The sequence below is a fragment of the Natrix helvetica genome, assembly GCF_964273705.1.
Source record: "Natrix helvetica genome assembly, chromosome: 7".
In the NCBI taxonomy this organism is placed as follows: Eukaryota; Metazoa; Chordata; class Lepidosauria; order Squamata; family Natricidae; genus Natrix; species Natrix helvetica.
This window is the reverse complement of record NC_138558.1, coordinates 14,763,766-14,789,998: the sequence shown is the minus strand read 5'-3', so window position 1 is coordinate 14,789,998 and position 26,233 is coordinate 14,763,766. Positions and strand designations below refer to the sequence as shown.

Below are 26,233 nucleotides of genomic sequence, written 5' to 3'. Positions count from 1 at the left end.
ACTTAGAAAAGTCCTGTATATACAAGCCACACAGGAAATTGGTCTTCTGGAGTCCTTGTAGTCACTTGTTTTTAACCTGGTTTGCAGATTTGTTATTTATGCCTGTTTCTTCCAGATAAACCCAATAACATGCACTTTGAACTTCACTTCTCTGTTTTTTTTAAATTATATAATAATTCATGAAACCTTTTAAAAAGAAGATACAAACTCCTACAAATTTATGTAAAGAAGTAAAGAGAAAAAGAAATAAAGCAAAGAGAAAGCAAAAATAATAAGTTAAACAATAGAAAAAAGATACAAAGCAGTGGCTTCTGATATCCTTCACAACAGTTATAAATACAATTACATTTTAGCCTCCTTCTCTCTCTCTCTCTCTCTCTCTCTCTCTCTCTCTCTCTCTCTCTCTCTCTCTCTCTCTCTTTCTCTCTCTCGTTACATCATTATTTATTTGATTTTTATAGGCACCCATCTCAGCCATCTTACAATTCGAATTTATTAATTCTAATACTCTTCTTTCTATAATCTTGGAAGGAGGAGGGTTGGGTTAACTGGATTTGCAATTCTATTTTACTGCCTGCTGTTTTGTTTTGGATGAAACCATAGGTGTCACTGAGAAAGCAGAGACTTTTAGAGCTTGAAGTTCATAATCTGATGTTTGGATGGCATGGAAATTTATGGCATGATAAAGATAAAATAATGTGAATTTCAAAAATAATTTCATTAGATATGCCATACAACAGGGTGGTTAAAGACTCTGAACTAGTCAGCTGGGAAGTTCAAGGCTCAAGTGCTTTTTGACAAAAAAAAAGCAGTGCTAAGTAATAAAGTAAACTTATCATTTTGCAAAGCTTTTTTCCCCCCATAGGACAATTGTCCCATAGGACAATACTAATCACTACTCATTTCTCAAAATCTGAGACTAGCATCCAGAATGAAGTTTCACTGTCTTTAGTGAAAATTAAACCACTTGCATAAGATTACTACTTCATATATTAAATCTAATTCAAAATCTGTAACAAATAGTTAAGGTAGCAAATTAGCAGTGACCTGCTAGAGATGGGACTACAGCTTTGTAGCATGTGGTACAATTCCGTGGCTGTCTCTTTGGAGGTACGTTACATAGAATTAAATGAAATATACTCTTAAGGAATGTAAAGTTATACATATTAATGGCACAGTCTAGTCCACCGAGCAAAACTGACCTTATGGCAAATCTATAGAGATGGTTTTTTTAAACATAGATTTAAAAACAGCTCACTGGGTCACTTAGGGTGAATACAAAATTATTTCGAGAAGTTACCCAAGAAGAGGGGCATGATGGCTAAGCAGTTAAAGATGCTAAGCTTGTCAGCTGGAAAGCTGACATCCTAGGTTCGAGACCCGAATGCCGCATGACAGGATGAGTTCCCATTACTCACCGCAGCTCCTGCTGACCTAGCAGCTACAAAGCATACAAATGCGAGTGGATAAATAGGTACCACTTCAGTGGGGAGCTAATGGCATTCTGTGCACCTATAATTATGCTGGCCACATAACCGCGGAAGCATCTTCAGACTCCCGGATCCCTTGGCTAAGAAACAGAGATGAGCACCACTCCCAAGAGTCAGACGTGACTGGTGAGGGGAAACCTTTACCTTAAGAAATAACCACCACCATTACCCCAACAGGAATAGTTATCAGACTCTGTTCAGACCTACGTCTTGTTGAAAATAGCACTCAAGTTTGAACACATACCATGTTTCCTCGAAAATAAGACCCCCATCTTATACTTCTTTTTGCCACCAAAAAAGGCACTGGGGGGGGGTCGTCCCCTGATTCACCTCACTTGCGTGCATCGCCCCCGGACGTTTCACTGTCAGAGGCCTTCAGGGAATCCTTCGATAACAGACCTCTGTTATCGGCTACAGAGGCCTTCGGGAAAGCCTTGCTGGCTGCAGAAGAAATGGGCCGAGGTATGCGCGGCCTGGCTGCAACTATCCTAAGGTGAGTAGTAGGGCAGCTCCTCCACCACCCCATCCCCACTCTAGCTTAATTTTTACCCGTGCACCCTGGAGCGGGCGGGGTCTTTATTAGGGCTTGTTTTGAGGGGTAGGACTTATATTGTGCGCACATGTAAAAATCAAGCTAGGACTTACTTTCTGAGTAGGTCGTATTTTGGGGGAAACAAGGTATTATCAGGAAGCGGAGTGGGGTGGTTCTGTTTTGTTTTTGCCAACGCTGAAGAAAAATCTTGGCTTTCTTCCTGAAGTACTTATAGCCATAGGCTGTTGACATTCAACCAGGTTTTTAGAAATAGTTCTGTGGTAACTATTTGCGGCTTGCTTAGTAACCTAACTCATACTCTCTTAGGCAACATAAGGTTGGGTCTGTATTAACATGCTACTGTTGAATTCAAAAGAAGGGCGCAGCTCGGCTGGAAGACAGCATCAGTCATTCCTTCATTTGACCCCATTTTTTTTGTCTTACCCATCCAGGGAGGGTTGCCAAACTGCATATAATAAACAGATGTCTCTTTTCCAAGTTGTCTACCACAGTTCTCCTTTGGGTTGTAATTCTTTAAGAAATGAAGCTAGAAGCTGAATAGCAACACCCATCTCTCCAGGAAAGCAACAGAAGCTGAACCAAGACTCTCCGCGTAAACACATTAGGCGCATCGGCTTGTGATAAAAAGGAGTTGATTTGAGGTCTCCCGTAAATAAAGCATTTATCTTAATTAGAATGCTTTTTATGACCTTTTAGATAACTTGGAGTCTAGTTATCCAGTAACTAATGTTAAACTGAGTGACCTTCTAGTTCCAATATTATCTTGGGAACAGGATTAGCAGATACAAATAAATATGCAAGTGTAAGTTTTGAGGAGAAAGTCGTAAACATGGTGTTAAGACATTTTTGTATCCGTAGTAGGGTTTGTAGGCAGATGTTGGTCTGCAAACTTTTGATTGTACTTCTGATATTAGTTATTATATATAATTAGTTATTATTATTAATATGATTAGATATTAGCAGTGTTCCAATATCTCAGGGGCTGCCACAAAGAAGAGGGAGTCAAACTATTCTCCAAGGCACCTGACTGTAGAACAAGAAGCAATGGGTGGAAACTAATCAAGGAGAGAAGCAACTTAGAACTGAGGAGAAATTTCCTGACAGTTAGAACAATTAATCAGTGGAACATCTTGCCTCCATAAGTTATGAATCCCCCAACACTGGAAGTCTTTAAGAAGATGTTGGATAGCCATCTGTCTGAAACGGTATAGGGTTTCCTGCCTAGGTAGGGGGTTGGACTAGAAGACCTCCAAAGTCCCTTCCAACTCTGCTATTGAAATGTATTGTATTAAGAAGTCAAGTCCAGACTTCCTCTGTTGTTGCTTGCCAATTGTCCACCAATTCAATTTTTGGGGCCATTTTCAGGCTGTTTTTCAGCCATTTTCAGGCTATTGGGGGGGGTTATTTTGGGTGCATTTTCAGCAGTTTTCAGGCCACTTTCCGGTGCTCCGGCACCCGCAAAGACCAGAAAGCAGAAGCACATCTGGTGACAGCACGCGTGCCCACAGAAAGGGCTCTGTGTGCCACCTCTGGCACGCATGCCATAGATTCGCCATCATGGCCCTAGGGCAGAGGTCTGCAAACTTAAACACTCAAACAGCCATTTGGACCCATTTCTCACAGAAAAGAAAACACCGGGAGCCACAAAGGTCCTAACCGGAAGCCCCCTGTTCAAATCTGGAGCTGACCGGAAGTTCAATTTCCCCACCATAGAGTCTCCTCCTAGCGCGGCGTACTTTTTCCTCTACCTGTCATAACCGAAAGCCCTATCAATTGTGGAGACAACTGGAAAACCCTCCCCTTGCCATAGAGTCTTCTCCTGGCGCACTGTGCTTCTCCCCCCCCCCCCCGCACCAGAAGCTCCTCTCAAATTTGTGGCGCTGACCGGTGACAGAGCCGCAGCAGAGGGAGGAAAGAGCCACATGTGGCTCCAGAGCCGCAGATTGCTGACCCCTGTCCTAGGGTATACCTTGATTTTCTGAGTTGCTCTGGAGAATGAAGCATCCGAAACAATGTCCCAAAGGTGCTTTTTCAAGAGGCAACTGGACTTTCTGGTTTTTCATTGAAGATCTTTTACTTCTCATACAAGAAGCTTCTTCAGCTCTGGAAAAAGCACCTTTGGGTCAACCATGACCTGGATGACCAAGAATCTCCATAGACATCAGAAACAATGCTTAGAATGCTGGTAGACTGGGGAATTCTGGGAGTTGAAGTCCACACATCTTAAAGGTTGAGAAACACTGTTCTAAAACATTTGGTATATCCTTGATTTATGACAATACAAGAAGTTCTCAACATATGACCACAATTGAGCCCAAAATTTCTGTTGTTAAGTGAGACATTTGTTAAGTAAGCTTTGCCCCATTTTACTGCTTTTCTTGCCGCAGTTGCTAAGTGAATCACTGCAGTTGATAAGTTAGTAAGGTGGTTGTTAAGTGTATCTGGATTCCCCATTGATTTGGCTTGTCAGAAGGTCGCAAAAGAGGATCACATGAACTCGGGACACTGCAACCGTCATAAATGTGAGTCAGTTGCTAAGCATCCAAATTTTGACCACGGGAGGTGCTGCAAAATTTGTAAGTGTGAAAAACGGTCATAAGTCACTTTTTTCAATGCTGTTGTAACTTTGACCGGTCACTAAATGAACTGCTGTAAGTCAAGGACTATCTCTACATTTGCAAGTCTTTTTTTTTTAAGATTGAAAAATGGGAGTGGGAAGAACTTATATAAGCCCATAATTGAAAAGTGTTTTGAAAGTTAAATCAAAATCCCTGTTATTAGAAGAACCCTTTCATTTTTGTTCAGCTAAAATCCTCTATGATAGGATTCAGAAAATGTTCGCTGTTAAGTCGTTCTGGAAAAGCCCAGGCATAGTAATTATCTATTTGCAAAAAAAGGTTTTATAAAAAGGTTTGCCGGAGTATCCAGCTGATAAGGAGAAAATAAGATCAACAAAACAAAGTTTGCCTTCAGATTAAGCAAACATCAACACGCTCGCTTTTAACCTGATGTGCAAAAGTAGCAATGCAGCTCAAGCCTACAGGGAAAAACAGCATAGATCCTGACAGCCTTAAGACCTAAGAAAGTAGTTTGTGTTTTGGTGTGTAGATGATGCCTAGAAATGGTTTATATGTGCAATAGCATGAATATGTGCTACTTCAGCTTGCTAGGAGGCGATCTTAGTTTTAAATGTTTTGTCTTAAGAATCGATGCAAATAAGGAAGCAGGACATCTGGCAAACAACTGATTGCACAAAGTTTGTGTTCATCTGGGGAATAACAAAAATGACAGTTGTTCTCCCCCCCCCCCCCCCCATCTGCAAGCTGATGTGCCCATTCTGCATGTAGAAATTTGGACAATTCATGGCCACTTGTCAGTAGTGTTTTTCTTTATTTTATTTTCTCTGTGTTCCTGGAAATCGCTTTTATCTGGAATTTTTAATCTAAGGTCAAAGTATAAAGAATTAAATATAGCACAGCAACCAAAAGCGATTGATTTTCAGTACCCAAATATTTAATCAGGGTGTCATGGTCCATAAACTCTTCTGGAAACTGTACAAATATGTGAATCTGGTAGCAGATCCCTTTTTAAACCTTGGTCTTGGCCAGTGGCGTAGCGTGGGTTGTCAGCACTCGGGGCAAGGCAAGTAATTTGCGCCCCCTAACCCGCGTGCCCCCTTTCAATGCAGAATGACCAGCGTGCCCCCTTTCAATGCGGCCGCCCCCCCCTGCACCCCCCACGCTACGCCACTGCTGGCACACACACCCCCTCCACAGTGGGCGGCGACCCGGCGGCTCGGATCGGATTCGCACAGCCAGCACTGCGGTGAGAGAGAGTGAGTGAGCCAGGCAGGGGCAGAGAGCTGCGAGTGCGAGCGCGCCCCCCCCAGATGTTGCGCCTGGTGCGGCCGGCCCCCCCTGCACCCCCTACGCTACGCCACTGGTCTTGGCGAGGAGGCTTTGAACTTTCTGCCCTTAGAAGTCTTTTGTAGACCATATGGATTATCCATCCTTATAGTTAAGTCAATATTTAACAGTTCTAGAAGCTCACACACAACCTTAGGATTTCTTGGAAGAAATGAATGGAAGTTACTTTGCTGTAGCATTAGGGTAACAGAATGTCAAACTGAGAGGTGAAATAGTCTGAAGCTTAACAAGTCGTGGAAGCAAATCTTTAACTTGAAATCCAGCGTTAAGTATAATTAGGATCCTTGTAGCAGTAATGACAGGAGACGTGATGGTTCAGTAGTTAAACATGCTGAGCTTGTGAGCTGGAAAGCTGACATCTTGGGTTCAATACCTGAGTGCCTAATGAGGAGATGAGTTCCCGTTACGTGCAGAGGTGGTATTCAGCCAGTTCTGACCAGTTCTGGAGAATCAGTAGCAGAAATTTTGAGTAGTTCGGAAAACCAGCAAATAGGGTGACCCCGTCCCTGCTGCCTCCCAGCTGATCTTTTTTTGTTGCCCTGAACAGGAGAATGGAGCTGGAAAGCAGGTTAGTGGGGTGGGGAGGGAATGGGGATTTTGCAGTAACCTTCCCCTGCCACACCCACAAAACCATACCATACCCACAAAGTCACGCCCACAGTAAAAAAAATTTAAATCCATCACTGGTTATGTGGCGCAGCTCCTGTCCACCTAGCAGTTCGAAAGCATGCAAATGCAAGTAGATAAATAGGTACCATTTCAGTGGGAAGGTAACAGTGTTCTGCGCACCTTGGTGTATTATCATGCTGGCCACATGATCATGGAAGTGTCATCAGACAATGCTGTCTCTCTCGGCTAAGAAGCAGAGATGAACACCGTCCCTAGAGTTAGATACGACTAGACAGAGGGAAACTTTACTTTTACCTTTAGCCGTAATGGCAAAGCTGACCCATGAACAGTTCCATGTGGCTTGAAAACATTTTTGCAGCATATAATTTTTACACTTAGCTCACTAGTAACGATCTTTCTGTGAGCATCCCCCCCCCCCCAGATTCAGCACCTTAAGCTATCAAAAAAATCTTCCATTAAGCGTCTCCTATCTCTTTTCTGTTGTTGGCCTTATACTGAAACTCATTTTAGGAAGGCCTGTGGACAGCTGCTTTAAGTTGTTCCTTAAAAACTCACTTTTTCGTAGCAGGTGTTAGGATCACTTTCACAGTTCTGTCAGAAGAGGCAGTCAGCTTGTTAACAAGCCATTTATATAGCAGGAATCTCCTTAATTTTAATAAGTTTTGGCGTGGGCATTGATAAGATGTCCTTGTGGCTAATCATTGAGTGTTGAACAAACCAGCAAAGCTCATATCCATCAAAGGCTAGAGAAAGAAGATGTTGGATAGCCATCTGTCTGAAACGGTATAGGGTTTCCTGCCTAGGCAGGGGGTTGGACTAGAAGACCTCCAAGGTCCCTTCCAACTCTACTATTGTATTGTATTATTGTATAAATCGCCAACAATGGAAATAACCCATCATAAGTGTCTGTATTTCTTTTCTTTTTTTTTACTGCTAGCAGATTGATACAGGAGGTAGAGATGGAAAAATGAAACAGAGCATCTCTCTTTAGAAGTTATTGTAGCTACTGGAGCAGAAATAAAAGAAAAAATATACCTGAACGCAGTCAGCAGCTGAATAATAGCATTTTAAGCTCGGTGGGTTTCTTTATGTGGCAGCATTTATAATTTTCCTTGCAATGGAATTGCAATTTTTAAGATATAGATTGATGGAGGAAAGTTATCCATCTCGTATAATATACAGTGACCCTGAACTGGAATAAACCATAGCACACAGTATTTCTGTAATCATAAACAAATCTAATCATAAAATCCCAGGTTTAAAGTTTCAGTTCTTTCAGTTTCGAGCTAAAAATTCGAAAGTGGTTTATAAGTAGAAACAAAGTTAGACAAAAATAGTCTTTTTAATGAAAGCAGCCACTTCTGCTATCTGTGCCAGCTCCATTAATTTCAGCATCCGTTCTTCCATTGCAGATATTTGAGGTTTAATTTGCTCCTCTGTCTTAACAAGCTGTTAAGAAAAAGAAATAGAAATGAACATGCTACTGACAAAGATGTTTTGTTTTGTTTTTAGCTCCCAAGAGGATGAAAGGCCTTTATCACCATTCTATCTGAGGTACGTATATATAATTAAATTTATACTGTGTTTGGAAGATTGATTCATGAGAAAAAACTGAAGAGGACAATTCCTAGCCATTTGCAAAGGTTTTGCCCAAAAACATTTCCTTCCTAGAGAATGACTTAAGAGAAACTATAGATCTACAATAGATAAATATCCACCCACAACATGAAAACTGCATTTGCCCTGCAATAAGCCTTGGTTTCTTCATAGTAGTTTATTGATAGGACCACAGTGGAAAACGTTGATGCTGGTGGTGTTGGTTGTTATTAATGCCTAATGCTGGGAAAACTTGAGGGCAAAAGAAGAAGGGGATGACAGAGAAAGAGGTGGCTGGATGGAATCACCGAAGCAGTAGGCGTGAGCTTAATTGGACTCCAGAAAGTGGTGGGTTCCTCTCCCTGTCGCTACCAGTACGCTGCTCACGGGGCTGGGTGTCCTGTTTGTGCACAGGCTGCGCACGCATGAGCACTACACTGCCCCCGCGACACCCAGCTGCTTGTTGGAGGTTGTCCAGATGCCGCATGCTGTGCGTGCATGCGCAATTGGTCAGTTGCGTTAAAAACAGGTCTAGAACGTGGGTGGCCAGGTGGGCTAAACCGGCCACCGTACTGGTACGCTGTCAGCTGCTCCTGGCTACTACCGGTACAACCATATCAGCCAGAACCCACCACTGACTCCAGAGGAGAGGACAGGAAGGCCTGGAGGAATGTTGTCCATGGAGTCACAATGGGTCGGATACGACTTCACAATTAACAACAACAAGGACCATATAAGGATATCTTAGTTTAATTTAACTTCATTCCATTATTGGTGTTTAAGAATAGAAATCTGTGGCTTTGGGCTAGATTGCTAGGAGGATTAAGTTTGGCAGGAAGAGAGAATGAAGGTTGGCCAGTGATTGATACTTCACCCCTTTTATGTTCTTGTGATGAGAAGTGGATGTTCATATTTAAGGGATTTCCAGCCTTTGCCTTTGTAACCTCATTACAAAAATTAAAGAGGAATGGCTTGGGTATTTCTTGTGCCAGCATCTGTTTTGTTTAGAGCTGCTGTTCTGGCTTGCAAAAAACCAGCTGACCGATAGATGGCAGCAAAAAGCAAGTTGCTTTCCCTGTCACCTGCTGGTCTTATAGACCTTTGCAACCCAGATAACCACAGTGCCCGGCAGCTGTTTATTTTCCTTTGTTCCCCTTATTGTTTTGTGAACTTCCTAACGCCCAAATCCAACTCACTGTAGACTTTATTTGTGTGATATAACAACAGAGCAACGAATGTAAACATATGAAGGATGTGGGCTGCAACTTATGCAGTACACAAAGTACAGTGATTGAGAGCAGACAGTTATGTAACATACTGGGTGGATGCAGTAGAGACTTGTCCGGATTCCAAGGACCTCACAATGCCTCAAGCTTGCCAATTAGCGGGAACATTGTGTATATATTCTCCCCCTTCCCTTGTAAAATCTGTGCTGCAAATGTTGCAGAGTTTTTGAGGAGCACAGGGGCTTGAAAGTGTTCCTGTTGTATTCCCTTGTTCCCCACCCAAACACGCTGAGTAAACAACACTATTAAGTACAGTATGGCTGCAAATTTGCTTCCTTTGGAATTCCTTTTAGATTTAGATTTGCATGTATTTTTCTCTATCCTTGTCGAGACAAGAACCTCTCAGTTAATTAAATTATCGAGCCAAATTTAAGAGACTTGGGCTGTACATACTTTTCACAAATCTGCAGATTTTCCCTCCCAGTTTCATGTCTTCCTCTTCTAGTCAAGTGCTCAGCTTCACCATACCTGGTTGTTTATGGAATTAAACCTGATTGAAGCCTTCTTGTTAGCCAACCATTTGGTTGGCCTCTTGCAGTCTTCCTCAGCAAATCCATTCCAGATGTTCGGACTGTAACTCCAACAACTCTTTGGCCATGCTCAAATGAGATAATGGTAGTCCAACACGTTGGAGAATTCTGTCCTGCTTCTTTTCCAGCTCCTGGGTTAGTTTGTCCCTTTATGAGAAAAGTTTGCCCAACAACAGGCTGAAATTGTTAATAAGAACGTCACTCAGTCAAAGAGCAAGCAGATCGTTCAGTGAAGTCTTCGGTGACAAGATGGTATCTGGGTTACATTAGTCCTAAAGATTAATCTTAGGTATCCCCTGCATTGCTTGGAAATGCTTTTTGAGAAGGTCATAACAGTCCATCCCAAAATTGCAAAATGAAATCTTTGCAGAGACACTTTATAATGGGCATGCTAAATAGGATAAGTGAGCGCATTGCAGAGAAGCACTTATAACAGCATTTTCAGTGGACAGTATGATAGATAGCACAGGATTGTCCATGTTAAGCATCCCTTAAAAATGCTTTAAACATTTTTCTGGACATTTACATACAGTACCAAAATACATGCTTCTTCAGTTTGGATATATTGATATCATGGCTTATATAGTTCTGTATACCTGTTGTGCAGGGGTTAAATCAACTTACCTTTGCTACCGGTTTGCAAATGTAAGTGTGCGCAGTCACATTTGGACCTTCCACACATGCCAAGAGAGTCAAAAAAGGGACATGATTATCCCCAGACAGGTGGGCAGAGCCTCCTGCAGCCACTGCTACTGGTTCACCTCAGTGGTGGGTTCCGGCTCGCGTTGCAACCGGTACGCTGCAACAGGGCCGGGCGTCTACCACTGCCCACAATGCTCCAGCTGCTCGGCAGAGCATCGTGCAGGTGCCATATACCCTGTGTGTCTGCGCAAATGCCCCAGTCGGCTCAAATAGAGGTAAGAAGAATGGGTGGGTGGGTGGCCCCTCTGGAGCACCGTACCGGAACGGTACCTGGTGCTCCCAGCAGGCACCAGTATGCCCGTACTGGGGCATACCGGTCGTATCCCACCACTGGTTCACCTGAACCCACCTCAAGTCTGCATTTTTAAATTCTATGGGTTGGTTTTAGGCCGAGTTTTAATTTTTACCAATTTGTACAGGGTTTAAGGTTTAATTTGATTTTAAGGGTATTTATTATGTATATGGTTTTTTAATGTGGTGCCTGTACACCGCCCCGAGTCCCTTCGGGGAGAGGGGGCGGTCTAGAAATCAAATAAAATTGAAATTGAAATTGAACCGGATAGAACAGCTGAATTGCACCCCTGCTGTTATGGTAACTTTTTAAAAAGACATTTGAGTATCACTAATCACCATAGAAAAACAGTGACAGGAAACCAACCCCTCATCAGAAACATTGCAGTAATGCAAAAATGTAATTATGTTTCCATTATTAATCCTGTTAGATACAACATTTGGGGAAGTGTACTACTTTTACCTAATAGGAATGATTGAAAAAATAAAATACATGACAGAAGAAATGACACCACTGCAAACCATCTTATTAAGGTCCACTAATTGTAGTTGTTTTACATCTTAAAGACTGAAGAGTATTACCGTATTAAGGATTCTGGTACAGTCAGAAGACAGTAGGATATGGACACAGCAAACTGCAACGTCACATGGAAAGTTACAACATGAAAAGTGCATTTGTTAAATGTAAATTTATTTGCCTATCTCCGGGACTACTCTAGGCAGCTTACAGCACCGGTGTCTTACTCGCTGCATCATGTTGCCATCATGTGACGTACAGTATCACGATGTTTTCTCCCTTCACGAAGCTGAAGTGGGCGTGGCCTGCATATGACGCCTCCGGCCCATGGGCTGCCAACTTGACAACACCCCTGCTTTACAACAATAAAAAGGAAGAAATGAAAAGAGTATAAACCGAACAAAAGTAAAATAATAGAGCAATAAAACAAGCCATGAAAAAGAACACAACGATACACCAATATGATAACAAAAAGATGGACAGGTGAAGAGCAAAGAGCACGGAAGGCAGGTGGAGTCTGCTGTCAATGCAGCAGCCATCTCCAGTATAATACTCCAACATTGGATTCACAAGCCAACCACAAAGTCAGGTTTTCCGACTCTTCTGGCAGGATAGGAGGGTGAGGGCCAATCTTAGGTTGGAGGGTAAGAGAAGGCTCCTCTTCTCTATCCCAGTTGTCAGAATTCTTTGACCAACAAAATCCAAAGAAGGCCCTCTCTGCTGGCATGAATTATAATTCTACTGATGGCTAACAGTGGAAGAAGGGTGATTTATTTGCGCTTGGAGCTGTCTACCAGAAGCAACTTCAATATTTGTGTATGAAAAATGTTCTGTGCCTTGTCTTTCACGTGATCAGGTTAACACTGCTGGCACCACACCGGGCATATTTCAAAACAGAACATGAACGTCAAGTGTCAATAGAGTATGAATTTAATCCAGGCGGAGCCCAGGTAGAAAATGTTTTGCTTGCCCTGATAAAATGTCGGGCTGAAGAAAAGTTGTATTCAGTGTTGCCCTTCGCACAGATGCTTTATGGCAATGGGACAGGTAGAATTTGGCAATAGGTTAATTTTTATTAAGCCATCCAATGCCAAAGAAATTGTTTAAATAACATAGAGGTGAGTCCTTTGATGCAACCATTTCTTGTTTATGAGGAAAAATGCTGGCTACATCCCAGACAATTATCCAACTAAAAATTCACAGGCTGCACGTCGACTTCAGTAACATTCTTCACCACATGTTCCTTTGCAAGTGGTGTTATCCAGACACACACTGTCTCCTATCCAGAGGTAATAGATCAGTGAGGGCTAACCTATTCGGCACCGACTGCCGAAACAGGAGCGTATGAGAACATTTCTGGCACTTCTGGAAACCGGAAGATCATCTTCCTAGCGCACGCATGCGCACCGGGTGGCTGCTCTTTTGGTTTCTGGCGCTCTTCCGGGTGTGAAGACCAGCTGGCCGGCACAGCAGGACCCAGAAGAGCAACCGGTGACGGCTCCGCATGCCCAGAGAAATGGCTCTGTGTTCCACTTCCGGCACACGTGCCATAGGCTCATCATCATGGCAATAGATAGTACAGTAATATTGAATAGTAGCCATTGGTGGTCTTATTCTCCATGAATTTGTTGAATCAGGCCAGGAAGCCCATCAAGTAGAAGGCTATCACTATGGTAATACATTTGATAGCAGATATCAGATATGTTTCTCTGAGGCCGCACTGAAAAGTTTATTTACTTGCTATGCAATTTAAACCGCACTCTTCAACTCTAGCAAGGGCTCCGTGGAAATGTCTCCTTCCAATACCTTTACCATGAGAAGTAGAAGGATCCAAAAGAGAGAGAAAAAGTGATGAAAGTGACGATCTGTTGCCAGTCTCTCAATACATAGCAGCTATTACTCTGTTTCATAGGTTATCAAGAAGGTTGATTCTTGTTTCTTATTTGCATTTTGTATATTTGCTGTTTTAAAAGTAATCCGCCTTGGAACTACATCAGAAAGATAGTGTGTCAGTTACATAAGACATTACTAATATGAGCCCTGGGTTTATTTCTTGCTGGAAAGAAACAGGTTATTTTGAAATGAAGCTTGTTAAGATATTTAAATTTAGTAGTTGGAGCAGTGGGGTTGAGCAATTGAGCCAGAACACATAGTTATGGTTGATTGGTGGACTACCGGCTCCTGCGTGAGGTAATCTGCGCTGTGATTGGTTGCTGTGAGTGTGGAGGGGGGACTTTCCCTTTCTTTCCTGTCTTTTTTTCTTCTCTGTGTCCTGTATGCTCTGTGATTTACCTCAGGGGTGTCAAACTGGTGAGCCAGATGCGTCACATTCGCACCACACCCACCCCAGCTCTGCGAAGGGGAAAAATGTGAAACGTCACATGACGGCAACGTGACGCCGCGAGTTTTACCTGATGCTGCTGTTTGCCTGACAATTTTCTTTGGTGTATATTTAGATGTAAAATATATTTATATAAAACTACATGTTTGTGTCTCTGACTTAATTTGGACACCAGTTGCACAGTTCCCTGACAAAACCTCTTTTCAGAAGGATGCATTTTAGACTGGAGAAATAGTGTAAGAGAAAAAACAGTACGGACCTGAGACATCTTGTTGCATGAAGCTGCCCCCATGCCCATTTATAAAACATTACATAACAAAAGACAACTGGACTGACCATTGAATCTTCTGAGGACTTGGCAATGACCGAACAGTTTGCACTGATTCCAAGGAAGGGAGGCCACCTAAGGCCTCCCAACATACGTAGCCTAAATTGACCGCTTCACTCTGCCCGAGCCTAAAGATAGGGCAAATCTCATATTTAAGTTTACCCTCCTTGTCCTTTACTTTAAATCTGCACTCCATCAGTTTCTTTACCTGTGAACTCCATCCTGGAGACAGATGTAGTCTCCCGTTATGAACTTTTTGCACAGAACGAGAAAAAATGAATTTAAGAGCAATGGAGATAGGATAGATTATAAACTAGATAGGATAGATTATAAAAAGAAGAGAGTAGTGTGGTATCGTTAAAGAAGGAGCAAAATCTACAGTTGTACTTATAACAGCTGTAAAGAAGATCAGAGTCACTTGTTTATGTTTTCTTCTACTTTCTTTTCTTTTTGCACTATGGCTTTCTCTTTTAGTTCTTCCTTTCTCTTTAGAGAATAGTGTTCATTTGCTTGATTTTTTTCACTCCTGTTTCTATTTCACAATCAGAATGTGGCTTCCTGTCATACCTCCTGCTTATTTTATTTATATGTCAGCCCATCTCAAATAAGTGACTCTGGAACCAGTAGTTGTCAAATGTGGAATTCCAGATTTTCTCTTTCATCATCATTCAGTTCTTAAGTAGCTGAGGTATTGCAGTTGATACTTCCCTCCACGTAATCTAGTGAAAACAGCTTGCAGAAATCTTTTATTTATTTTTATAGCTCAGTTATAGGAAAATAGCCCAATCACACGATTCGTTTTGCCTGGTTGGGAAGTATTGTGTTATGCTCATAAGAATGTAGCAATAAAAAATTATTGGGCATTCTTTCTGATCTGCAGTTTGCCCAGTTTCAATAAAAATTCATACTTTTGCACTTTTATTTGTATAGGCGTTGCATTCAATTCTAAATGATTGGAAGGAATGTTCAAAAGTAAATCTTTACACTTTCTATTTGGATTAGTTTTCCTGATAACAAATGTAGCCACTTTTGCAAACAAGCTCCCACAGTAAACATAATGTGTCAGTACTGTAGGAAGACAACCTTATCTGTGCTATCAAAAAGTCTCACCTACAGATTTTAGAAGGTACACATTTAACAGCTGGAATTTAAAATGGTAATTTTAAAGCAGTTGTCTCCTCAAATTAGTTCTGGAGCTTATATATTGAGTATCTCATTGCATACATATCATATGTTGTGTATATCATAGAAGTTCCTTCTAGTGTCACATGCCTATTGTAACTGGTGTTTATACATAATTATGCATGTATATATGTAACAGGTTTATACAGCTTTTCAGTATGGACCTACTGAAGGACTTTCATTCTGCATAAAGCATGAAATTACATTTGTATATTTATACATGTAGGTGTGTGAGAGCAACACTTTCTATACCTAAACCACAGTTCATTATCACATCTAGATGACAAGACTTTGTAGCACATGGCAGTATGAGAGTACATGGCTTTCATGGCCAGAGATGTCAGATTAACTCTTTGGCATTTGTGTTTAAAGGCTGTAAGTGACAGGTGAAGAGAAAGATCTTGTGTTGCACTGAAGTTGGCAAGCCACTATCATTGACAAGATGGGGACTGATAAGGCCGAGGTGGCTATTTCTCATGTGTATATGAATATCCCTTTCTTCATCATAGCCAAGGCATCCTTGAAAGAAGCATATCTTCTATGAAAGCAATTCTGAGAACATCATCTGAAGATAACAGCTTCTTGGTCTCCATTTCTTAGTCTCCATAAGCATGGTCTCCATCATAGTAGAGACATACCTCATTTTTACCTTAGCGATTTATTATATTAATGCAAAAAAGGCCTGAAACATCCTTTAGGGTTTTTAATAACTGGTGAGTAGCCAACTTAGCTGCTCAAAGAGAATTGTGTTATTGCATTTGGGGTGAAGAGGAATTTCCAAAGATTCTTCTGAATTAGCTCTTAATACACTAGTATTAAGTTTAGACGTAACATTGGTTTGTATATATTGGCTGTATTTGTGTACATTCCTTGGCCCATCCTGATACTATGCTTATCAACAGGGATATAATTGAATGGTGGAAATAAGTGTCATAGCTCATTTTTAGTAATTTGTTTCATAAGTAACATAAATTAATTGTCCATACTAATGAGCACTGGTTCCCTATTCAGCCACTGGTTCTCATTTACTCATCTTTAGAAGAAAACAACCCATATCTTGTGTTTATCATTCTACTTACTTAAACCTGGACGACAATGCAGGATATTCATTTTACTAGAAAATATTAGCAAGAATCCAGAATCTATTAAAAATCAGTATGTTTAAAAACGAGGTAGTCCTTGACTTACTATCACAATTGAGCCCGAAATTTTTCTTGGTAAGTGAGAAATTTGTTAAGTGAGTTTTGTCCCATTTTACAACTTTTCTTGCCTCGGTTGTTAAGTGAATCACTGCAGTTGACAAGTTAGTAACTCGGTTGTTAAGTGAATCTGGTTTCTCCTTTGCTTTTGCTTGCCAGAAGGTCACAAAAAGTGACCACAGGATCTTGGGCTGGCAGGAAGCGCCCAAGAGGGACGCTGCGGAGGCCCCGACGGGCGCAGGAACAGCAGCCCCAGGGGCCATGCCAGTGGGAGAGCAGAGAAGCAGGAGGCAGGCGGGGAGGAGGCCCCCTGAACCAGCCTCACAGGAAGGCCCGGCCAAGCCGAGGCCCAGCGCCCAGAGCAGCCCCATCGCCACCAATAGGCAACACAGCAACAGTCATAAATATCAATCAGTTGCCAAGCATCTGAATTTTGATCATGTAGTCATGGGGATGCTGCAAATGTAGCTGTGAAAAACGGTCATAACTCACTTTTTTAATGCCGTTGTAATTTTGAATGCTCACTAAATGAACTGTCGTAAATCGAGGACTACAAACTTATTTGTCACTGGTGATTTCTTGTTCTCTTGGCATGGTATGTTTATACATTTCACAGTATAGCATCCCCTTAGTCTTTCCTTTAGTGATGTTGCCTTGATTTGTAGGCAGGTAAGTTAGCCGGCTATCGTAACTAATAAAATAAAGATAATAAGCTGCTTTTATGCTTTAGAGAAACATCATTTATTGAATATTGCCTACAGAAGGATGTCATATGACTCTCTTTATCTGCAAAGCTGAGTCAGCAGAGGGTGACAGTCCCCCAGGAAAGGGGATGGTCCCAGTCTCAAATATAATCTTGCGTTACAGTTTAAAGACATGATCTTTGGACATGAACCCTCGAGGCACATCTGCTTCCATCATTAGATCAGGGAGAAATTATGACATGTTGCCCTGACTATTTGTAGTAACATTTCACAGGCTTGACAATAACTAATGAGTCTGAGTGAGCCAGAAGAATTGAAAATAGCTCCAAATATATTTTTCACCTCATGATTTTTCCTATTTGGCTTTCATTAGCTGTGGGGGGGAAATCCTTGCCGATCAAATAAAATGAACTTACTTACATTGACTTTGATTTATGTTCCTTTCTTTTAAAGCAATTACTTCATGAATTACTGATAGGTTTTTAAAGTGTGTGTTTAAATTTTGTGCCTCATATGTGAGACTGGCCATCATTTCTTCATTTGCTGTGTATATACTTGGGTCTGTCTAAGACAGGGGTGTCCAAACTTGGGAACTTTAAGACTTGTGGACTTCAACTCCCAGAATTCCCCAGCCAGCATGGCTGGCTGGGGAATTCTAGGAGTTGAAGTCCACAAGTCTTAAAGTTCCCAAGTTTGGACACCCCTGGTCTAAGAGATTTGGGATCGTTGCCAATTGCTTTGCCGGAAACAATAGGGAGATGATCGTTCCCAGAAAGTCATAATTCTCATATAATGTTCTGTCATCATGGTTGTTTCAATACAAATCTGTAATTAAAAAAAAAAGATTCTGTTACTCATCTTAAAGAATTGAATGATACACTTGAACATCTAAACACATTCCAGTCCATATGCACTATTGTTCGGAACTAATTTTCAGTAAAACGGTGTCTTTAAATATGTCACTCAGCACTTAAGTGAACTTTTGAATCACTTTTTCTTAATGTTATTGAAAAATTACACCTAACTTTTAATCTCTTTTTATACAGTGCTCACGTGTCACAAGTCAACAACATCCCTGCTACTGGAGAGTAAGTAATTCTTTCTCTTTTGTCACTCTGTCCTTTCGTTCTTGTTTTTCCTCATTAAATATTTTGTAATTTGTGTGTGCGTCAGTGGTGGGTCTACCTGTAGCCAGTTTGACAGTTCCTTGACTTTTTAAGGAAGAGTATTTTAAAATGACTTTGAGCCAATTTGACCTGATCTTGTTTCAAGCCAGTTAAGTGATCTTGTTTCATATTTATTGTACAACCAAGATTTCTTCCACACAGGTAAGGCCCAGTCCCAGGTTGCTTAGGTTCAGAAACACTGCATGTCAATCTTCAGACTCCTTTCAACTGCATCTCTCAAAACACCCACCCCCTTTCTCCCAAAAGACAAAAAAAATATTCTTTTTTTCCCCCTGGACTTTTTCCCCTCTTTAAGTATTCAAAAACTCAAGGAACCTCTTTTACCCTTAGAAACAAAAAGAGAGACACTACCCCCCCCCCCAAAAAAAATCTCCCTTAACAAAAGAGAGCCTCTTTTCCACTTATTGGTCTGCCCAAGTATTTTTTTTTAAAGCAAACGCTACAAGACTTTTTTTTTAATCAGTAGAGGGAGCTATATATTAAAAACACACAGTAGGTAAAGAAGGAAAAGGTAGATTATTTTGATGAAGGCAGAGAATTATATGTTTACAGTAGCAACTATCAAAATAGCATTAATAAAGAAAATAAGTGAGCCAGTGGTGGTATCCTGCTGGTTTAACAACCAGTTCGGTGATCGCACGCTTTCTGCACATGCACAGTTTTAACAAAACTTACCTTCCACGTTACTTCTGGGGAGTAACACAGCTGAGGTGCGGCAATCCACTCTGCCATGCAAATCAGCTGAGAGAATATAGGTAAGTAAAGCATGGGGGTGAGGCAGCCCACCTGATCGTTGAAGTGAACTGGTTCGCTTCCAGCTGATCGTTGGAGCTACCGTTTCACCTGAACCAGTCCAAACCAGCTGAATCCCACCTCTGAAGTGAGCCACAGAAACTTCCTATATAAGAACTGAAAGTCAGAAGATTAGGCTGCATTAGTCCCCGAAGAGTGGATTCAAAAGAATAGGTTTTGCTCTCAGCCATACATTTTTTCCTGGATGAACTTGAGACCGTGTCTCTTTTTCCAAGTAACCATACACAAATAAACATGGGACTCTGCCCTGTGCCTCACAGAAAAAATGACTACAACTACCCTGTTTCCCCCCAAATAAGACCTGCCCTGATAATAAGCCCTACCCAAAAAATATTGCAACGCAGCAGCAACCATGAGGTGACCACACTTGCCACCACCTGCACCTTAAAAATAATAAGACACATACACCCCGAAAATAAGGCCAAGTGCTTATTTTGGGGGGGGGGGGGGTCAAAAGAAAATAAATCCCTGTCTTATTTTCGGGGAAACATGGTATGTTTATTTATCAGGTCTGTGCACTCTTCAAAAGAGATCCATATCGTGGATCTCATACAAATACAACCCACAGCTGTTCACTCAAAGATAGAGTACAAATCTAATTAAAAAAATTGGTGAGGGGAAGGTAGTATCTCAGATGTCTGAAAAACATACTTTATTGTGTAAATTATTTTGTCAAGGACACAGCAAAATGAAAGACATTATAAGCAGTATCCAATTTTGAATTGGGAACATATCTATAGAACAGATCTTATATATCTTAAAAAAAAAATTCCTTTATGTTTTTATCGTGTTTCCCCGAAAATATGACAGAGTCTTATTTTCTTTTGACACCTGAAATGAGCCTGGGGAGGTCTTATTATTTTTAAGGTGCAAGAGGAGGCGAGCGTGGTCACCTCATGGCTGCTGCTGTGTTGCAATACTTTCAAGGAGAGCTTATTTTCAGGGGAGGGCTTATTTTAGCGCATACACCCCAAATCCCAATTGGGCTTATTATCTGGGAAAGTCTTATTTTTGGGGAATCAGGGTATTTGTCATGGGGTTTTTTCCTGTCCTCTTTCCTTCATCTAATTTTTTTTTTAATCAAACATTTATCCTACCTATATTTTAATCAGTCTGGGTAGAAAATGCTAGCAAACTTATTTGGATAAATAACTTTCTTAATCTCTTAACATTAAGAGATACAAAAATACAAAAATGTTTTTTTATAGGGCAAATGACTTAATGAATCTAACCAAGCAAAATAATAAATTCACCAGGAAAAAACAAATGCTGCTGTTTTATGGAATATTTTCAAAATAGGACAACTCTTAAAGCAGAAGTCCCTTCCTTTCCGTTTTTAATGAAAAAGCCTGAAAGTTGGTCTCTTTTAATGAATAAGTAGAACTTAAACCATATTTGAAACACTTCTTGCAAATCATTTTTGAGGCATACACTTATAAATATGTAAAAATATTGAACAGTTCACATTGGGAATTCATTATTACTTTTTTAAAAATTATGCAATAATACCTGTGTATATGTATGTGAAAAGGGACACGGTGGCTCAGTGTCTAAGACACTGAGCTTGTTGATTAGAAGGTCGGCAGTTCAGCGGTTCAAATCCCTAGAGCTGTGTAACGGAGTAAGCTCCCGTTGTCCCAGCTTCTGCTAACCTAGCAGTTCGAAAGCATGTAAAAAATGCAAGTAGAAAAATAAGGGACCACTTTGGTGGGAAGGTAACAGCGTTCCGTGCCCCTTTGGCGTTTAGCCATGCCGGCCACATGACCATGGAGACGTCTTTAGACAACGCTGGGTCCTTGGCTTAGAAACGGAGATGAGCACTGTCCCTAATGCCGGAAATGACTAGTTTGCATGTGTGGTGGAACCTTTACCTATAAGTATGTGTGTGTAACTTCTCTTGCTTTGACAGATTCTTAGAAAAGACTATCCGGACAGCTGTCGAACAACATCTGTTTGATGTTCATGGCTCTAGTGGTCAAAGTTCTGAAGACTCTGAGTCTGGAACATCATTAACATCTTCTGGTGTATCTACTGGGCAGCGCAGGCGACATCATAAAGAACAAGATGAAGGCCGAAAGGCCAGAGATAGGTATGCCTTTTTCCTTCTCTTTTCTTCTTCTTCTCCTATGAGAGTTTTAGAGCTCTCTGATAGGAATTGTCAGATAATTGCAAAAAAAAACCTGGTTCCCCCTCTCAGGTTGCCAGGAAGCCTGATTGCATTCCTGAGCTAATATTCTATATATTCAAATTAATATCCCCGATGCCTTCCTATTCCTAGATAATTATGGAAAGAGGTTGGAATCATCGCAGTTCTTTCTCCTCACTTTTTAAATTTTTATTGAAAAGGTTTGGCAGAAAGTGAGCATTTTGCAGACGATATTTTATGTCAGTTTTTCAGTCTAAACGAATAAACTTCTGTATACACATGAAACTTTTTATCTTGTGAAATAACTCATAATTTTAAAAGTTTCACAAACTGACTAGCAGGGGCGTATTTTTTTAAATAAACCATTACAAGTTTACAACCGGGGTTGTGGGGTGGCTAAGTTTTTAATGAATACTGCAGCTGAATTAGATCCAGGCCGTACATGATGTCTGATTCCATAAACAGAGTGCTTGAATGATAATCCGTACAAATTAGAAAAGCTTGTGAGAGAATGTCCTGTGAAGCTGTTCCTCTATTTCTGCTGCATCAGTGACAGAAAAGGAGAAATATGAATCTTAGAGGTTGTATATATCTGTTTGATGGAAATATTTTCCGAATATTCTGATTTCCCTGTCAGGTTTGTCTAGACGGGGTATCAAACTCGATTTCATTGAGGGCCGCATTAGGGTTATGTTTGATCTCGAGCGGCTGGAATAAGCATGGGCAGGGCCACAACATCACTCATGTTGGGGGCACCTGCAGTGGCCCAAGCACTCTGCCAGTGAAAACGGAGCTCGGGACCTCCCGAGCTCCGTTTTTGCTGGCAGAAGGTTGCAGGAGGCCGTCGCAGCCGAAAACGGAGCTTGCTAAGGCTGCACGTTTTCACTGGCAGAGACACCATGGGCGTGTCCTTTGCTGTTCCCAAGGCAGCCCAATGGGCCAGGTCCAGCCTGCGGGCCTTGAGTTTGACACTCCTGGTTTAGACCTACATAATCAGAAATGAATGTTGCTTAGAATGCCTTTCATTAGACTGGACTCATTTTCTGTTAAGTACTTGACAGTAGGTATGGGAAATCCTGCCTCCTGCCACGGCATTTCCTCTTGGAAGTCATATTCTACACTCTCATTTATATGTCAACCTTTTCCTATGGAATTCCAGGCAGTGTCCCATCAAGCATTGTTCAGTCTGCTTCACTTCAACTACATTGCTGCAGCATTTGGCTTTATGCTAGGCTAAATATGAGATAGGTAATTAAGCTTCTATGATACTCCTCTTTGTACCACCCTGAGTGAACTTTAATGTTTAAACATTTTTAAACCAATAAATAAAAAGCTTACACATCATACAATAAAGTGCCAGGCTCTAAACTCATATAACTTTCGGTATATGCCAGTATTTCTCAGCCTTGGCAGTTTTAAGATGGGTGGACTTCAACTCCCAGAATTCCCTAGCCACCAAGGCCTAATGTTAAAACTGCCAAGTGGGAAAACATTGCCATATGCACGTTATTAGGTGACTAGAAGACCTGGCAGAGAATTGCTTCGACAGTTTGGTATTTGTGAAACACGTTTCAGCCGTGATAGGTATTTTGTGAAGGCTTATAGTAGATTCTCAAAATTCCAGATCTGTCCCTTAGACCCCTTGTTACAGCAGGGGGGTCTTACCGGTGGCCCCGATGCATCACATGCAGGCCACACTCACCCCAGTTCCGCAAAGGGGAAAACATCACAATATGTCACGTGACGGCAATGTGACGCCGTGAGTTTGACACCCGTGCACTAGAGATAGACTGCAGATTCTTTGAAGAAAATGCCAGATGTAAGGCTAGATTAAGATAACTGAGGAAGTGTAGGGTGTAAATATCTTTCTAGAACTTGCAAAGTTAAAATAATTGCTCAGGTTGCCTTTATGAGTAATTGGAAATGATCTGGAACTCTGCTATCTTTCTCACCCCTTTCCCCCCCCCCCCCCCGCCTCTTCTTAGGGAGGTCATCAATAAAGAGAATATTCCTTCTGGCTTCAGTAGCATTGAAGAGTGTATGTTAAATGCTCAGGAAGTGGAAAAATGCCACGAGAACAGTTCTGGTTACATAGGCGAAAGAAGTAAACCAAAACGTCAGAAATCCAGCACCAAACTATCTGAGTTTAACGACAACCAAGAGAGTTCTTTGGTAAGCAAACTTATGAAAATTATGGGTAGCTTAGTATGATTCACAGTGGCGCCGTGGTTAGAGTGCAGTGCTTCTGTTGATCACCAGCTGCCTGCAATTTGGCAGATTGATTCTCACCAGGCTCAAGGTTGACTCTGCCTTCCATCCTTCCAAGCAGGGACGTGCGGTCAGGGGAGGCAGGGCCTCACTGCTCTCATCATGAAAATTTTAAAAAAAAAGGGAAAAGGCGCTGAGGAGCCTTCTGCACACGTGTTCAGGAATGGGAGCGCTCCGTGGTCCCCTTCATGTTGACTCAGGAAGGAGGGAATGGGACCACGTGTGCAGGAGACTCCTCTAGCCTCAGCCTCCGTCCTGCGCACGTCCCATTCCCCGACTTCCTAAGTCAACATGAAGGGGATTGCGGAGCATGAGCCACGGTCCCGTGGAGCGCGCTCTGTGGTCCCCTTCATGTTGACTCAGGAGTCAGGAAGGAGGGGAATTCCTCTCCTTCCTGACTCCTGAGTCAACATGAAGGGGACCGTGGAGCACGAGCCGCAAGACCGCAGCTCACGCTCCGCGGTCCCCTTCATGTTGACTTAGGAAGGCGGGGAATGGGACGTGTGCAGGAGGGAGGCTGACGTGGTCCCATTCCCTTCCTTCCTGAGTCAACATGAAGGGGACCGCGGCTCATGCTGATGATGTCACCAGCCTCACCAGTCATAAACTTCACCGCATGTCACTGCTTCCAAGGTGGGTAAAATGAGGACCCAGATTGCAAAATGGGGCAAAATTCACTTAACAAATGTCTTACCTAACAACAGGAATGCTGGGCTCAATTGTGGTTGTAAGTTGAGGACTACCTGTACACATGTCATTGTTTGCTTTCAGCTTAACACTGTGTGAAACCAGCTGTTTTGGTTTTATGTCATAGTTTTGTTTATTTGCAGATACGTGCGTGCGTGCATGTATGCATATACTTATATATAGGCTATCCATTTTCCCACAAAGGTTGTTTCCAATCTTTAAAGGCAATAAAGTAATAATCCAACTAAATGAATCTATTCCAATGAAACTCTTGTGTCAAAGCACTCAAATGCCCTTTGGAACAAATAGTTTTGAAGGCTAGAAGACTTTCTTCTCCCAGAAGGAAGAATGTTCCAAAGAACCAATTATGGCTGTGCACCGTACAGGAACGAAACTTGTGGCTTTGCTACTTGATCAAGTTAGAAGCCAACCATTTTCATAGGAAACCGAAGCTGCCAATGTATATAGGTAGTCCTCAACTTACAACAGTTTATTTAGCGACCGAAGTGACATGGCCACTGAAAAAAGTGACTTACGACCATTTTTCACACATACACCCATGCAGCATCTCTGCGGTCACGTGATGTACAAAGTACAGCCGCTTGGCAACTGATTCATATTTATGACAGTTGCGTGTCCTGGTGTCATGTCATCACCTTTTGTGACTTTCTGACAAGGAAAGCCAGATTCACTGAACTGTGTTAACTAACTTAACAACTGCAGTGATTCATATAACAACTGTCTCACTTAGCAGCAGAAATTTTGGGCTCAATTGTGGTCATAAGTCAAGGACACGTGTACAGTGGGACTTCGGGTCCCGAATGGCTCAAACCACGAAGAATTCGGGTGCCGAACAAAAAATACGCTAAACGTTTTCAAGTCACGCACACATCCTCGGGTGCTGAATGAACACAGCCGCGGCTATTTTCCCTGCCACTCCGTGTGTGTGTGTGTGTGTGTGTGTGTGTGCGTGCGTGCGTGCACGCACACATGCATGCATGCATGCTGGTCACAACCAAATCAGGTGCTGACTGAAGTCCCGGAATAGATTACAGTCAGCACCCAAGGTCCCATTGTATTGGGGTGGGCCCTTGGAACAGAAACACTTGAAATAACAGAGGTATTTCAGAGGAGACTTATAATATTACACATTTGGTATTCAACCTTTCTATGGATTCCCACTAATTCTAATTCCCCAGAATTCCCTTCTGTGGGAGTAGTAAACTCACGATTGCCCATTGCACAGTAGTGTAACAGTCCATCATCTCTGTAGATCAGTAGACCTCTTGCTACTGTGTCCTTCGCACTCCCTTTCTATTTCACTGCCTATATCATAAATAGCATTTCTTAGTATTGATGGAACACAACTGTGTCCTTCCGTTGAATAGGTGTACTGACGGTTGAAATCCCAATTACTTTTGGAGGTTTTGAGAGGTGGTGTTTAAAATGACTCGTTCTTAGCAATTGTCTTAATGTTTGACAGGCAATGGAAACTTTTGGCTCCTTGAGACATGTGGATGGAAGAGGACCCGATGAAATGGAGGTGTTTTCTGAAGAGAGGTGAGTTGCTTAGAATTTACTCTGTCTTAAAAATAAAGATTTGTAAATGCCAGTTAAGGTCTGTACTAGAGAATCCAGTTAAACTTTGAAACCAGTTTCATTACATAGAAAGAAAAAAAGCTAACTTTAGATTTTGTATGCCTGCATATGCCCTCCTTTGAAAATGCTATTTTCCAGAAAACGGTGTTTTAATGTTATAATGAATGCCTTATTTTATGTATTCATATTGTATTTCACGTCTGTTAATATTAGACTGATCTCATGGCTTTTTTATGCAAATCTCAAAGAAGGAGTTTA

General features: G+C 41.7%; 1 protein-coding gene across 5 annotated transcripts in view; it reads left to right on the top strand.

Moving 5' to 3' along the window:
- Positions 1-26,233, top strand: part of FAM13A (family with sequence similarity 13 member A) — a 158,808-nt gene that overhangs the window by 86,060 nt on the left and 46,515 nt on the right. For all 5 annotated transcript variants that reach the window (XM_081959546.1, XM_081959544.1, XM_081959545.1 and 2 more), the window contains 5 exons: positions 8,112-8,153; positions 18,322-18,363; positions 21,185-21,364; positions 23,407-23,593; positions 25,860-25,936. In XM_081959546.1, coding sequence (XP_081815672.1) covers positions 8,112-8,153; positions 18,322-18,363; positions 21,185-21,364; positions 23,407-23,593; positions 25,860-25,936 — 528 coding nt within the window. The remainder of the gene's footprint in view (positions 1-8,111; positions 8,154-18,321; positions 18,364-21,184; positions 21,365-23,406; positions 23,594-25,859; positions 25,937-26,233) is intronic.